Source organism: Nannobrachium achirus, assembly GCF_963921795.1.
Source record: "Nannobrachium achirus genome assembly, chromosome: 3".
In the NCBI taxonomy this organism is placed as follows: Eukaryota; Metazoa; Chordata; class Actinopteri; order Myctophiformes; family Myctophidae; genus Nannobrachium; species Nannobrachium achirus.
Window position 1 is genome coordinate 33,474,448 of NC_137812.1, and position 17,359 is coordinate 33,491,806.

Here is a 17,359-nt window from a genome sequence, read left to right on the forward strand (position 1 = left end):
GGCAAAGGTGTGACGTGTGACCGACGGACGGACAGACGGCCGGTGGAGGTTTTGATACTAAACTGCGACCTAGCGGTCGCAATCAGTCTTTTGTCTTAGGAACGCGACAAATGCAAAAAAGCATTATTGAACTGAAGTCTCCATGGCGTGAGTAATTAATAGAAGAAAATGCATTTTGGGGGTCAACTACTCCTGTGCATCTGCACACGGACCCACATTAGATTGGCATGTTTTTATTAATTTGATTGTTTTAACAAATAAACATTTGAAGCAGATCATGTTTTAACAGATTAACGTTTCAGGCAGATTGTATAAAAACAAAGCAACAGACCAGTGCCTTTCCCCTTGGCCTGAAATTCAAACATTCCCTTTTTTTAATTCCAATAAATAGAAAATACATTTGTATTTGGTCCTAACGCAAACATAAGTATTACACTCACAGGCATAGTATTGTGGTAGACAGACATTCAAATGCACACATTTCAAAAGGCACTGTACAGTACATTCCTTAAGAGGTCAGTGTTAACATTTGCTCCACTTCAACGGACGGATTCCTAGAAACCTGGGACAGAATATGCGATGAACATTTTAAATTGATAGCATGAAAACACAAAGCACTTTTAAAAGCTAGCCTATGTTTTACTAATTGGATTCTTTTGCAGAGGACCGATGCAATGAACATTGAAAACATGTTTTCTCTGTGATTAAAGGAGTAGTTCACCCCCAAAATGACTTTTCCTCCTATTGATTACTCACGCCATGGAGACTTGAGTTCAATAATATATTTTCTTTTGTATGTCGCATTCCTAAGACAACAAATATATTATAGTAAATGTACCCCCATTGATTCTGGATCCCCCATCCGGAATCAATGGGGGTACATTTATTGTAATCACATTTTGTCTTAGGAATGCGACAAAAACCTAAAAATATTATTGAACTCAAGTCTCCATGGCGTGAGTAATCAACATAGAAAATTTCATTTTGGGGGTGAACTACTCCTTTAAGAGTGACTACTGCATCAGTACAACCCTGGGCTGTAATGTCTCATTTCTGCTTTGGTGACAGAGCGTAGTGGGGGAAACAAAAACAGATTTTTAACTGATATACTGATTTTGTTGAGCAATACTTTGTCACCAAAGCATAAATTAGGCTGTACTATACAAAAACAAAACAAAGTATATCATGGGACTAGAAAGTGAGGACCCACCAGAATAAAGGCCAATGACCCATGTCTTGACTCAGTAACCGTTTAGGCAAACCCACCAAAGAGTTGACAAGGTAAGGTAGTCTTGTGTTTCCAAGACACGTGCAAGATTTTCACAAGCCTCCATCTCAGTTTGGTTGAAGTGGACTGTACCAATGGTAGTATGAAATCCTTGTTTCACTGGTTTTACCTCAAATTGTTCAAGACAAGACATGTCAATCTTGAACATTTCTCAGGGATGAGTGTGATGGCATCAATGCTCCGTTAGCGATAACGGGTCCTTCACACAGGATGCTGATAGGCTGCTGAAGTGACATCGACAACAATGAAGAGTAGAGCGGTCTTGCTGCACGTGCAGCGGGTTTCCGTTCCGATCCGTGCAACTTTTGACCCCTTCTACCGCTGAACTTTCAACATGCAAGCAATAGCGAAAGAGTGGGCGATAGAACACAAAGCAGAATTGGAATTTGGATACAGAATGAATTGTGTGATCTTCAAGCTTGAGCTTCTACTATATCTATTGAAAAATGTGGAAATTATAGTAAATCATTACCTAGGGACACTAGGTTGGAAGTGTTTAACCACTCAAACCCCATATGGATTATACTACTAGTGTCTGGATGCTGGGGTTTAAGTGGCTAATATGCTCTAGTACACTGGTTCCCAAACACTGGGTCGGGAGTCCCTTATTTTTTTTGTTTCCTACATTTAGTTTTATTATTATTATTCAAAAATATACAGTATATAAAAAAATAAGAGAAATCAAATTTCTTTTCATGAATTATTATTTTTTTCAGTAATTTTATGAAGAAATCAACGAAAAATGAAAATTCCATAAATTAGACAAATGATGTAGTGAAGTAGTGAGAGTACAGTAGCTGATTTACAAGCGGTGATCTTGTAAATCAGTTATTTTCACTAGTTTGTCCAGGGCAAAGGTAATTTAATTTTATCATGAGCTAAAACGTTTGGGAACCACTGCTGTAGTGTACCCATTTTGGCAAAGATAGCAAGTGTAAATGGTAAAAAGGACAGTCTTAAATGTATATTTCGAGGCAACGTGTTGGCGGAGGTTAGCGAATCCACAATCGTTCAACAAGGCACAGTTATACAGTACAAAATGATCAATGATACTTAAAGTGACAAAATAATATGCCCCTTCAACTATTAGATATCCTGTAATAATTATGTAATTTCAAATTCTACAAAGTGGTTTAGGCACAACTGTGGTAACAGATTAATACAAACGTAGGGGTGATTGACTGAGTCTTTTTGAGGCAGTGCAGTTAAAACCTTGCTTCTATTACTGAACAACATGCACATAAGAAGGCTGTGAAGCAGCTGGACAAAGAAGAAATCAAAACCTGTACTGTATGTTCCATCTCTTCTATAAGCTGACCATGAATATTATGCACATGTACTACTGTATATAGGTATCGTTATTGTAAGGCAACTAGTGGTGCTGGAAACTAATTACCAATATTTCTGTGTTTATATTTCACTCTATTGCCATCTTCTCATCCCTGTTGCACAGCTAATACTTAAACACTACTGAACATACTTTCAGCATCCCCCCATCCCATCTGAAAAATATTGACATGCAACAAAAGTACAAAAAGTGATTATAAAAACAAACGTAAATTTGCACCGAATGCACCATTAAAATATTGAAATGTTGCAGAACACAATTACATTTTTTTTGTGTAGTGTTAAATACATCCAGTGTTGCCAAAACAAATAAAAAAGTACCAAGTCAGACCCGTCTCTCGTCACATTTTTACAGTAAGTGGGTATATCATCCTCATGAGCCAACCCACCAGAGCCATGTCCATGATACTTGCATTTGGTAGTATTGTGACTTTCTATGGCGTTGACAACAGTCCAGTTCAGAATACATTTTCCTTTGTGCCCTTGTAGACACCACCTTCTTTCCAGAGCACCTCCTAGCCCATCAGCAAATTAGTGCGCTAGCTCATGCCAGCCTAAACTGAGGGTTAAATCGGATCATGGGTCAAGTTAAAGTATCAGTCTGACACTGGAGCAGCGCAATTCATATTCACATAGATTCTCTCCAGTTCCTTTGATGTTTAAATAAGAACAAACTAACCCAGCCCATTTCTTTGCCACATGTCCACCTTCTTAAGGCCCCTTTGAGACAGGACTTGTGTACCAACTGAGAGCTGCAGTATAGAGGATCATTATCACATACAGTAAGCTAGGGCCAGGTGAGGTTTGTTGGTAACCACTAATTATCCACATGGTCAATATCGTGGTCTATATCATACTTTTCACAGAACTTGGGGGTTATTGGTAGGCAGGTGAGGTGCTCCAGCCAGTGCCAGTTTATTGGGTAGATGTAAAACCAAACTATGAGTGAGGCGAACAGCCCAACATAGACAACCAGGGATATGGCGATGAGGATGCGTTTCCGGTACTTGTCAAAAGTTCCGAAGGTGATGTAGGGCAGGAAGGAGAAGGACAGCAGGAGGCCACTGAGGAAGCCAAAGATGTGGGCGATGTTGTCAATCCAAGGCAGCAGGCCACACAGGAAGAGGAAGAGGACAATACCCAGCAGCTTCAGAAAAGCCTTCCATGGCCTCGCCAGTATCTGCCAACCTTGGAAGAGCTCCACAAACAGGCATGCGAGGAGGCCAAACTGGGACCCCGCTGGACCCACCTGGAGGGAGAGGAGAAGACAAGAGTGGGAGGAAAGAGGGAGACAGTCGTCAGAAACTAAGCTCTGATTTATACTTGGCTGCATGCTGGAGTTGCGCACCTAAAATAGCACATCTACAACACATCACAGACACGTTGTGAGCTCGTAGTTCGACTACTTCCATGTGTGCGACACAATGCGCAAATTAGGTATACATCAGGTTTAACTACACAATCATTTGAAGCCAAAACAACTGGAAAGACGTCTAACTTTTGATTTGAGTGCAGAGCTAGGGGCAGTGGTTCTATACCCACTAAATCGGGTTGACACGAGGCTTAAGGTCTGAAATATTTGATATTTTTTACAGAATATATTTTGATGGAAGGTCAATAGAGAAAAGCACAACCAGAAAATACCGCAGTTGACTAATAAATGGATGACCTTTCATTTGTGGCCTTGGGCAGTTGATGTCAAAAGGTTGCAGCAATTATATTAAATCCCTTGAATAGAGCATCCCGCACCCCATCCATGTTTAATTTGCTCTTTGCTCAAGTTCTCCATTTTAACACTAAACTAAGCTCTGAAGAAGCAGCACCAACCTTGGGTCACATTAAGTGTGCAGATTAGCATGACGTCAGAGCTCAATTCTGAGATTTGACGCATGAGGCAGACGGCTAATCTGGCAGGAAGCTAAACTGCCACACGGTGGTCTAGTCCTGCACCCACACTGACACCAATGTTAGTTCAGATCAAGTGACTGCACTTCTGGTCCTTAGTTGTTCTAATGTCAACAGATAAATACATTCAGGCAGAGATTTTAGAATGTGTAATTTGTGGGTATTTAACAGTGCCTGGTGCTTGATCTTTCTCACAAAGGTTCTTTCTATTATCGCCAAGAATAAAGCATGAGCATTCCCCTGTTAACCTCTACTCCTAAAAAGGAATTATGAACCAAAGCTTTAAATCAAAAAGAGGGAATGGGCCTTTAATCATTAAGAATCAATGGTCAGCCTTGTTCATTTCCTGATCCAATTCCTCATCATTTCACAGGATATACTAATCACTCTTCAATTGGGGGCTATAGTTCTGTGGGAACCAGGTGCATTATCTTACCACAGTTTACAGTACAGTATCTGGTATCTGCTGTCTACTTACACGCACACAATCACAAACCTTTTCAAATATACTGCCTTAATGATTCACTGAATTCTTTTTTAAATAATTTGTTACTCTTTACCAAAGCATAGGGAGTTTCTGATCTCAGCAGTAATGGATAATGAAGGCCTGGTTAATCTTGTGAAACTGTGTGAACGTGTCAATACTGAGGCGTGCAGATGGGTAGGATCTTTGGCTCATGTCATGAGACGTCATGTCTGGCACAGTGACAGATGAGAGTAGAGCCACCATGTGTCACAGAACGATATAGTGTTAGGAGTTCTTAGAGGACACCCTATGGAGGAGATAGAAGTAAATACGCGTATGGAGCTGATAGTTTCGTTTCGACGTTAAAAGGATTAAGACGTAGAGGGCAGAGTAATGTCAGGGAACAAAGTAGATTTTAAACATTTTGAAAAAGCCTGGAAAAAGGGGTGAACTTAATAGTTCTGATTAATGAAAACAAAAAAGTCTCACAAAGTCTGCCTTACAAGGAATGGGTTTTCAATACAACGTACATGTTTGGAAAATCTTTGGTCACAGAAATAGGTTTAAGATCAGGAGCAACAATTGGGGATTTTGAGATTTATTTCCCCTCCGTACCTTCAAGTCTTTGGTGAAGAATTCACATGCTGTGCTCACACTAAGAATCTACCTCAAGATTCAAGTTTTAATGATAACACAGTGAGATTCATTGTATGCCGTGTGTACTGTATGTGTATATCTTAGTTGTATCATACAACTTACACAACCATTGATGGAACTTCACAACATGATACTTTTATATATCTACACTTTTGCCAAATGTTTAATACATTAAAGTTAAGCATGTGGTGGGGATGGGGCAGAGAGAGAGTAGCACTACCTCAGAACAGGGATAGACATCTGTGACATTACTTTCTGTTGCATACATATTTATTTATAGCCAAATTGGTGGCCATCCATGCATAAGTGCGTGCGCGTGGGCACACACACACACACACACACACACACACACACACACACACACACACACACACACACACACACACACACACACACACACACACACACACACACACACACACACACACACACACACACACACACACACACACACACACACACACACGAGTGGATTATCTGTGGTGATGATACCCAGATAACACTGATCACACCATTTGTCCTGATACTAGGCGGATAAAGATGGGTGTATGAGTGGGGGAGTGTGCGCGTATGTGGGTGTGTCTGTGAGAGAAAGATCTTTAATCGTTTAATCGATGGGTCTTTCCAGTAGGTTTTCTCAGCAAGTGTCTCTCTAATCTAGACCATTACCACCATGGTGGATTTCATTTTCAATACACACAGGGTTCCCACCATAGAGTATATATAAAATAGAGAGCGGACGGGCCCCGCCCCCACTATCATTTCAATGCAAGTGCTCAGTGGCGTTTTGAAGCAACGCCTACGTGCTAGCATGTAGCTAATCCAGGTGCATTCTGGGGGAAATTGGAACCAGCTCTGGTTCCAAAACGTCACAAATGACGTCACGAACGACGTCGACGTCCATTGAACCCTATTGTAGACCCCAGCGCTGCGCTCTTATGCTCGTGCATGTATGTTTCACCCCGCCTGAAATTCCAGCTTTGGCCAGTAGGGCGGCCGCTTCAATGTTTACAAGCCGTTCTGGGGGCTTGGTTCCCACACATTTTTACCAATTAATTTCCAAAACTTTTCCAGAATATTTAATCCAATTTCCAGAACTATATAAGAATAATTCAGCTCAATAACAGGTCGCTTACTCCTATGCGCAGCGCCCAAAGACAGGTAGTGTATGCCAGTGGTTCTCAACCTTTTCAGGCCGTGGCCCCCAAAATAATCATGTTTTAACTGGGGACCCGGCACCCTGACGAGCACTAAGAGAGGAATTTTGTATAACACGGTTCTATTGTGAAAATATCAGCTCTACATGCTCACAACGCCTCCCCTTTGCGAGGCGTTGTGAGCATGTAGATCTGCGTCTAATATTTGACAATTTGGCCCATGTTTAATTTGTCATTTCAGAGGTATTAACAAAATCAATAACCAAAGACAATGCATAGCTATTTTTTCCAAGACCTTCCAGGACCCTTTCCCAGTACTGGAAACATATTTTTCTAATTTCAAAATATTTCCAGGAATGTCATGACCGTGGGAACCCTAGTGTACACAGTTTATTATTTCGGTAAAAAAAGAAAAAGGTAAGAAAGAAAGTGAGTGTGTCTGTGTGTGTGTGCGTGCGTGCCTGTGTTTGGGGGCTTTCCAACCTAGTAAAGGCCAGTCAGGTCCTATAATCCTCAGCATCAGCTAACTCCATCCAGTAAATGATTTAAGCTGCTGGGGCAGAGCCAAGCTAATCTACTGACTGTAAACAGACGGGGATGTGGCTTCATCGGAATTGAAAAAAGAAAAGTTCTTGGGGTTAAAGTTCTTGGTGCTTATTCCTGCAGGACAGGGGTCTGCAACGTTCTCAGGCCAAGGACCCCTTAGTTGAGAGAGCGATGAAGCAGGGACCCCCACAACCTGTTCATAGATTCCATATAGTTTCACCGTTTAATCATCAGTGTATTTTGGATTCATGTCAATTTGTGTTTTCAGATATTCAACCACTTCAACTGTCAATACTTATGCGCTCGCGGATGTGTGCGCGCACATGTTCAAGCATATCACATACCTCAGCTCTGTAGGGCAGGAACAGTGCTGAGGCCAGGTTCCCAGTGATGCCACTGAGGATGTAAATGATGGAGATACGAGCCCAGCCAGCCAGCTTCTCCAGGTCCCTCAGTATGGTCATCTGGAACACCACCGACACCAGGCAGTGGAACAGCCTGCACACACACACACACACACACACACACACACACACACACACACACACACACACACACACACACACACACACACACACACACACACACACACACACACACACACACACACACACACACACACACACACACACACACACACACACACACACACACACACACACACACACACACACACAATATTGACTTGACAAACATTTGGAACAACTACAAATGCAGAGACATCAGATCAAGGAAAAGTAGTCCCCAATTAGCTGTTCTGAAGATAGGTACACACACATACAGTACAGTATGGTTTTTCAAAGTGGGTCAGGAGGACCCATGTTCAGCTCGCGAACACATTTTTATAGGTCGCGACGACCCCCCTTTTTGCTTCTTACTTCAATTTTAAATCCAAAATCTTTCTAAAATTTCCATAAATATTATTTTCCCAAAAAGGTTAAGAAGTAGTGAAAATAGCAGAACCACAAGCTCGCAACGTGACACGAAGTGGTGCAGCGAGAGCTTGTACATCTCATCTCATTTCCCTTTTTGGTCTTAAGCTAAAATGTTTGGCAACCACTGATCTCGAGGATGGCATACAGTATCTGTGTAAACCCATACTGCAGTACAATAAAATACTGTATGTTCATGCACAGACAGCAAATGGAAAACATTTGATTATTTGGCCCCAGTACTGTATGTTGTCGTGACCTTCCTTACCCAGCATGGAGGAAGAGCGAGAGCCATAGGCGATAGAACTGGTCAGGGACGTCGGGGTTGAGGAATGGTAACAAGCCACATACATCATCCAGACAGTGAACCTGGGCAAGGACAAATGACTGCTATCAAAACTACACACTCAGACACACATAGACCATATGAACATACACAAACAAACAAAAACGTTTACCGTAGCCTCCTCACAGGTATATGCCTAACGCAAACCTTTAACTTAAACCAGGAGTTCTCAAACTTTTTTAGGCTGTGACCCCCAAAATAAACATAAATGAACTGGGGACCCCCACCCTGACAAGCACTTGGAATTGTAGATATTACATTTAATGTGACTCGGTTCCACAGATAAATATTGTGAAAATAGCAGATCTACATGCTCAAAACGCCTCACAGTGCGAGGCGTTTTGAGCATGTAGGTCTGCTATTTTCACAATGGTCACCTCTGGCTTACTTCATATTTGACAGTTTGGCCAGTTTGGTATTAAAACGGTCTTGAAAGTCCTTAAATTGTCACTGTGCAGATACCCTACACTTATGTAGGTTTGTTTACAGTTGAGTGAGAATTATTTTTTACATCAAGCTAATCATCTGGGGACCCCACAAAATAATTTGGTGACCCCACTTGGGGTCCTGACCCCAAGTTTGAGAACCACTGACTTAAACTCAAATATAGAAATGTCCCTGATTCGACATGCTGTCCCAAATAACCTGTTTTAACATCCAAAATTACTGAGCGATAATGTGCCCTATGCCAAGAATGCATACACGCACACACGCGCACACGCACCCACACTCACACCCACCTGTGAGCAGAGTGTGGCCTCCTCATGGAAGTAACCATGCATAAAGGAGCAGTATTCTCTGGTAGTTATCTCACACCTGCAGGAAGGTGAATGCACAGTTGAGAGGTTCAGTACAACATGCTGGAGGCGATCTGAAACCATGTAACAGTGACAAGACTTTTCTGTTCTCTCACCTGCCCTTGGTTCCTATGCAGCAGGGTCTGCCCATGATGTTACAGTCCATGTGGCTGAGGCCAGTATGGTTGGCCTTCTGGGGGTACGTACACACCTGGAGGGACAGAGGGAACCCGGCCATGATGTCCTGCAGACTGCAATGTTTAAGATTGTCTAATTGTCTGTGTCTTTCGCAGTGTAAACTTCCAAATCGTCATAAATGATATGTGCATAAGGAGAAGCATATTTTTTTTATTAACGATGGGCTGGCTGACATCAATTATGCAAAGTGCAGCGGTTCTCTCACCGGCCACTTGGTGATGTCATCAGGCCAAGAGTGAGGCGCTGCTGAGGCGGGCTCTTCACACACTCTGGTCTCAGCACGGGCCGCGAGGGATATGAAATTGAGAGACATCGTAAATCAATGTTTGTATAACCCATTTAGGTCTAGAATTATTGAATGCTTTAACCAGTGAAAAATAGCAGATATACAAGCTCACAGCGCGGCGAGTCCGCGCTGCGAGTTTGTAGATCTGCTATTTTTGAAAAAGTTATGAAAATGTGTGCAAATCTTTAATATATGTATTTTTAAAGTGAACGTTTGTAACTCAAATTTTGCTTCTGGGTGGTCCCTGGAACTAAATATGTTGAATGGGGGTCCGTGGCCAAATAAATATAATTTTGGGGGTCCTTCACATGAAAAGGTTTGAGAACCACTGACACAGTAGTCTCTCAAGAACAGACTAACTGAGCTACAGTTAAGTGAAAAGGACCTTTTCTTTGACGATGGCTGCCCAGATTGCTGACACAGAAACATAGGTTTTTCAAAAAATCTTAGAAGGATTCAAAAGACACTTATAGAATCTGGTCAAAATTCTAATTTTCATGATTTTTCAAAAATAGCAGATCTACAAGCTGTGAGCTTGTATATCTGCTATTTTTTTAAATAAATAATGATACACTATAATGTGTACCCGTTCTGAATGGGATAATACATGGCAAAGTCAACCAGTTTTATGAATCAGTCAGTATTTCACACTAAAACATCAATGCATTACTGTGGTAAGTAGTGTTCTACTAAAATACTTAAGTATGCCATAATGAAACATCCAACGATGTACGTTAACATACTTTGATTTCAATCCCGTAAAAGTTGCCTGACACACTCAGTTCAACAGGATTGCAGTACTAATGTCTAGTATTATAGTCTACCATTTCAAACAACGTCACCACCTTATAAGACAGATTATACGACTTCGGCAGAATGTAATGAATGGTATTCCATTGGTGATGTAATGGTATAGCACTGAACTAGAGCTGCTACCTGGGGTCCTGGTGACAGACAGCGCCAGAGGACCTGACAATGTCCACCGTCTCATTCTTCCATTTCATAAAGGTGGCCAGCGATTCCTGTACGCAAGGTGTTATTTTAGCATTTACGCACACACGCACAGTTGCACACACACACACACACACACACACACACACACACACACACACACACACACACACACACACACACACACACACACACACACACACACACACACACACACACACACACACACACACACACACACACACACACACACACACACACACACACACACACACACAATCATTTGAATAACAAATAAAACTGTTGTTTTTTCCCCCCCAGATTTGCATTTGCTACAGTAACTGGAAAACACACAAAGAGAAAAGACACTCTGCAGCATGGGAGGCTCTTAGAGAGCTCACCAATAGGAAAGCCTTGCCAGCTATCAAGATCAAAGGAGCTGATGCCAATGAGCATCTGAAAACATGGTTTGTACACTTGAGAAAGCACCTTCTATAACAGCATTGATCTGAGCAACCGCCAATTGACACCACTCCTTTGAGAGAGTCTGAGAGAGCTACAAGTATGCCTGGCAAAGATTCAGAAATCCAAAAGGCTCGGCCCTGATAATATAGCAGCAATAATCTGGAAGAATCCCATGTTTCACAAACAGCTTCTAGAGTTCTGAAATGAAACATTCAAGGGAATTTAACCAACATCACTTTTCCTAGTCTTTTATCATCCCACTCCCAAAGAAAAGTGATCTCCAGTTGACAAAGTAATAATTCCACTGGTGGAAATTCTTGTCAGGCGGGAAAGTGCGTGGCCTATATGAGAGTTGTAATGAACTAACTATTGGCCACAACATGTTTTAGTACCACCATGAGGCCGATTTGAAAAATGCATTCCTTGGCTTACTGGGAGTGTGCATGCTAAGTTTCATTCTGATCAGTCCAATGGTGCTAGAGATGAACTGCTCACAGACACTTGAAGATTTTTAAGTGTTGTTCTCAAAAATAGCAGATATACAAACTTGTGCTATTTTTGAACATGTTTGAAAAATCTTGAATGTGGAATAGTTATTTTCTTCTCTTTCTGGGGGTCCCTGGCACAATTTTAGATTGGGGTCTGCGGCCAAATATATATATATCAATTTAGGGGTCCTCGCCGGCACGAAAAAGTCTGAGATCTACTGATTTAAAAGGCATTCATAGAATCGGCCTCAGGTCTTGATTGGTTAATACAAATGTTAATCTTGAAAAATGCATGGCAAACATTGTGAGTGCTATGGAAAAATGATGCAGGTGTACTACGTGGAGAGAGCCCTGTTGCCTGTTGAAAGTCTGTTGACTACTGTTATAAGCTGAGGGGGAGCCCTAAGCGTAAATGCGTAAGCACATGATTGTTTGTTATGAAGAGGATTACAAGCTCACGTGCAGGCAACAATGTGTTGATATTATATGTAAATAGATGTGTGTAAAGCCATAATCCTAATTGGATTAGGTATGTGAACTAATTTTGGAGGTCATTTAAGGTCAACTGGTCAGCACTGTGCCATTTTGACAGACATTCGTGTTTAGTTAGGTTTTTCCTCCATGTTTTCAGCTTTCAATACGCCGTTGTAATTTGTCATCCATTATTTATCTACAGAAAAACAGTGCTACAGTCAATCTGATTATGTTACATTCAGCTCATTCTCTTATCCTTTTATACAGTAGTGAATGTTTAGCTCTAGGGGTCGTCAACAGGACTATAAGTACATGGGAGGTTTCCACTTAGGAATGTTCACTGAAACCACTGGACAAATCCTCTGATTGAAAATAATAAAGCCTTTCAGCCTTCAGAATACTGGATGTAAAAACAACCTACCGAGCAGCCAGACCTGAGGGTCTGCACACAGCCAGAGTTGTCATTCTGAACACAGCAGCCCGACTCCCTCTCCTGGTCCTTGGCTTTGGAGATCAGCTCCACAACCTGGTGGTCTCGGCGGATGCATGGAGAGAACTTAGCCCCCAGGTGGATCAAGTCATCCTGAAAGGGGGTGAGGAGGTAGAAGCAATCCTCAAGGTAAAGACAAAGCCACAAGCCAACCCATACATCAGGGGTCTTCAATGTTTTCAGGCCAAGGACCCCTTAGTTGAGAGAGAGATGAAGCAGGGACCCCCACAACCTCCATATAGTTTCATTGTTTGACAGCACAATCGTCAGTGTATTTTGGATTCACATCAATTTGTGATTTCAGATATTTAACCAGTTGAACCATCAATACTTAATAAACTTGACCTTTCACTTTGTACTTAGTCTACTCTTTTTTCCCCCCTACATCAAAGCTCTTTGAAAATCAAATCAAATCAAAGCCCGAAAATAGTCAATCTGAGACGTTGTGAACTAGATCTGCTATTTCTTTCTCAGAATATGGACACTAGGGTTCAATTGGTTAATATAAAAAGGAGTAAAGAACTTTCTATCACTCTTGGGGTCCCGGACCGGCTGTTGAAGACCCATGCCATACATATTTTGTTGCATGACCGATACAAAAAAGTATTACCATGTGATTACTATCTCTCTTATACCAGAACATCTAGACACCGACTTAAGCTTTCTTTCAGGATGATGGCCTCCCAGTGCCTACACATTAAAAAATAATGCAGCCAGCCTCACAAAAATAGAGTTAGCAAATTACATGGTCAGCTCTAAAGCTGTGAGGAGCCAAGAAAGTGCCTGGCATTCCTGAGTAAGTCACTTAGCTAATCAAGTCTGCAAAGGGCCATGAGATTGCTTCTCTCATAATACCACAATACAAGGTATTGTGGTATTATCACAGCGGCACCGAGTGCAGCTCTGCGAGCTTGTAGATGTGCTATTTTTGAAAAAAAACGTGAAAATTTGAATTTTGACCAGATTCTATAAGTGTCTTTTGAATCCTTCTAAGATTTTTTGAAAAACCTATGTTTCTGTGTCAGCAATCTGGCCAGCCATCGTCAAAGAAAAGGTCCTTTTCACTTAACTGGAGCTCAGTTATGTCAATGTGTCTATGTCCAGGCAACATGGATAGGCCATCAAATACTTATTACATAACTGTAACTCCATGCAAAATGAATACATTATGTCATACTATTGATCTCCTTTAAATACCAGTAGTATGCTGTAGCAGAGATACACACAGTAGCAGTGTTCAAATATATATGTTTGTATTAGAGAATCCAGCTATGCTCAGTGTGCTGACAGCTTCTAAGAAGGATCACTTTACTGACCCAGAAAGTCAACATATTAGTAAAAAGTAAAACATTTCAAATTAATGAACACAGTCTTTTCTAAACAGTAATTAATGGATTAATATGTATTTGTGATTAAATAATCTTGTTATAAGATTGCATTAGTTAAGAGGCAAATAATTAAACACAGAAGATTAATGAAGGCAAATCATACAATCAAGGTGAACGATACTCACAGAACTAGGGCCAACCCAGAAGTTTTGTTGTTGGATGTATTTGACACTTTCATAGATGCCTTTGTTCTTCAATACCTACAGAGGTCAACAGAAAGACAGAGACAAATTTGTATTATTGGCAAAATATCTACCCACATTTCCCACACAAAATTGAACTGCTGCATGCACTGGACAGATCTTTAAGTGCTTCTCAGTAGCATTAAGCACATTCCACTTGGGCTCAACAATCACGTTTTCACTATAAGCAGTGAAGATGTTTAGCTTTTAATGAGTACATTTATGGTGGGAAATTAACAGTTTATTAACAGTTATACAGTACATGAGTTGAGCATATAATGGCAAACAAAGAATAAAATGACAAACGTACTCACTCCAGATCTAATTTGTGGAACAGTAGTGGGTGACTACTACTGGACTACTACGGTTGAATGTCCCTGCCCACAGCAAAGACGGTATAAATTAACCTCAAGGGTTGAATTGATGACTCACCAGTTCAGTAGTGGAATGCTGTGCAAAGCCGACAGGGGCAAAGCCATATGTACAGCAGGCCAGCAGGGTGATGACAACGTGGACAAAGGTGATCCAATAGGTAAAGTAGGGCCTGGTGGGTTAAAGCACAGTGGGGTTCAACTACACTTACAATACATTTCTGTCATTACAATTATGGCTATATTAAGGATTTTTCTAAGAATGACATCACCAGCGCTCCAAAGTCCTTCTGGTACTTTTAATTCATCAATGTATTACATGTACCACAAGGACTTTGGAGAGCTGCTATGTCATTCTTACTGTGAATCTTGGCGAGCCGTGCACCCGCTAAACTGCATATGATACAGACTGAGAGTGCTCCTTTTAGTTTTCTACTGTGTATATTAACTTGCATAATATGTCAAATGAAAGTGGCATTTTAACATAGAAAACCCCAAAATACATGTCTTACTTGCTAATTTAACATCAGTACACATCGCTTACAGCAGTAGTTCTCAAACCTTTTCATGTCAAGGACCCCCAAATTGACAGTTATTAGCTCACAGACCCCCATTTGAAAAGATATGCCAGAGACCTCCATAAGAGAAGATTTTCATGGCTCTAGGAGTGATTCTCAACCATTTTACAGACCTCCATTTAATGGCATTTCTATCTCTGGGACCCCAATTTATATTGTAAAATCAATGTTAATTTAACTCCTAGCTATCATTTAGCTGGGGACCCCACTTTGAGAACCAATGGCTTACTGTATAAACTATAAAGTTAAAACACACACACACACACACACACACACACACACACACACACACACACACACACACACACACACACACACACACACACACACACACACACACACACACACACACACACACACACACACACACACACACACACACAGAGTATACTGTATGGGCTCATTTCCAACCTGTGACTGTGGAAGTCATCTAGCTGCTTCTGGACGTTGCTGCTCAGACTGCGGCGATAGTTGCGGTTCAGCCACTTGCCCACCACGCCCATCCCATACTGACGCTTGTGCTTGTCAAAGGCAAAGTGCTTCACCTGGGAGGCGATGCGGCGGCCCCGCCGAGGGTGGCCCTTCTCGAGCGCAGCCACCGGCGTCCTCACGATCGCTGGGGTCCTCGGAGTCCCTGGAGTCCGAGATACGTCTTTTCTGGTGGTGGTGTTGGTTTGTGAGGCGGGAGTGGGGGATGTGGAGGGAAGCAGGACATACAGTAGGAGAGGTAGAAGAGAGGTGGCATGAAGGAAAACGAATGGCAGGGATATAACAAAAAGACATGTCAAATGTAAGAATTATTTATTTTCTGGCGCTAGAGACCTCACACATGGTCGGAAACATTTTTGAATTAACGATCAAGAAAAATACATTTTGTGTATTTTATTTCCTTAATGAACAATGTGTGTAGATTTTTTTTTTCTTCAAAGAAGTCAATGCACCCAATGTTACATTAGTGGGGTAGTAATCTCTCAAGACAGATTCACAAGACAGATGCTGTGGATTTCTCACCATCTATCCTGCAACAGCACCATGGTATGTGTGCATAGTGGGGGTGCAACTGTCAATCAAACCAATCGATTTAACTGATTTTCTTTTTTAAATAGCCTTTCTTGAACTTCAAACAAGTCGATTTAACAGATTATTTAAAAAAATATGTAGCCTTTCTTGAACTTCACCCCTTGTTTGTTTTTTTAACTTACAAGCTCAAGTGCTGGTCAGGATGCTCGCTGGGGGCAAAAGAAGCCGATATGGGAGGAGACTCGAACACGTCGTCAGCCATGGAGTACTCCTCATGGACGTCCATCTGGGAATGATGGAGGGATCGAGATGAAGGTGCAGGAAAAGAAACAGTTTTTTTTACAGAGAATAAACTTTTTTGCCTTCCATCTACAAAAAAAAGGAGGGAAAAAAGGAGGAGGGGGATCACGTTGTCCGTAACACAAACACCTCCATTTGCAGTGGAAGGATAAAAGCCATTTCCCCACCCGAAACTCAGCCACAATACCATCTCCTGTAGTACCCTTTACTACCCATCTTTCTCTTCAGTCCCTCTTTTCTCAGCCTCCTCAAACTCATTCACTCGCTAAACTCAGCTCCATTTCCTCGTATTCTTCTCCCATCATTTCCAATAAGTCATTTTCTTCCCTCTCATGTTACAATGCTCTAATCAGCTAACAGAAGATAGCTGGCAGGCTGTATTACAGTATGTGTTATGGGGGGTGAGATAAATGTGATTAAGTCACATGAAAAGAAGTGCACAGAGAGAGACTCAGAGAAATCCGAACACTGTGAGTGGCATTTACTCATCTTTAGCTACAGTATGCCTCCTGTATATATGTGTGTGTGTGTGTGTGTGTGTGTGTGTGCGTGTGTGTGTGTGTGTGTGTGGGGGGGGGGGGATCCCAGTTGTCCGGTGTCCCAGTTGGGTGAACAGACTGTAATTATTGTCCACGACATTGTAAGCGGCGCGAAGGCCAGCGGACCTTGGTCCTGCTCTTCGCGCCCGAGCGCCGCAGGTGCGAGTGCCCGCGAAGAGCAGCCGTGG

The 17,359-nt window shown here is 41.7% G+C and overlaps 1 protein-coding gene across 1 annotated transcript in view; it reads right to left on the reverse strand.

The window, feature by feature from the left end:
* Positions 1-893: 893 nt before the first annotated feature.
* The window catches only part of LOC308281957 (inactive rhomboid protein 2-like), a 45,562-nt gene continuing 29,096 nt past the window's right edge, over positions 894-17,359 (reverse strand). Inside the window, exons 8-19 of the mRNA XM_080722302.1 lie at positions 16,515-16,618; positions 15,724-15,969; positions 14,796-14,907; positions 14,307-14,381; positions 12,725-12,886; positions 10,862-10,947; positions 9,845-9,908; positions 9,558-9,652; positions 9,385-9,460; positions 8,567-8,667; positions 7,711-7,864; positions 894-3,884 (exon numbers count right to left, since the gene is read on the reverse strand). Coding sequence (XP_080578428.1) covers positions 3,453-3,884; positions 7,711-7,864; positions 8,567-8,667; positions 9,385-9,460; positions 9,558-9,652; positions 9,845-9,908; positions 10,862-10,947; positions 12,725-12,886; positions 14,307-14,381; positions 14,796-14,907; positions 15,724-15,969; positions 16,515-16,618 — 1,707 coding nt within the window. The 3' untranslated portion in view covers positions 894-3,452. The remainder of the gene's footprint in view (positions 3,885-7,710; positions 7,865-8,566; positions 8,668-9,384; positions 9,461-9,557; positions 9,653-9,844; positions 9,909-10,861; positions 10,948-12,724; positions 12,887-14,306; positions 14,382-14,795; positions 14,908-15,723; positions 15,970-16,514; positions 16,619-17,359) is intronic.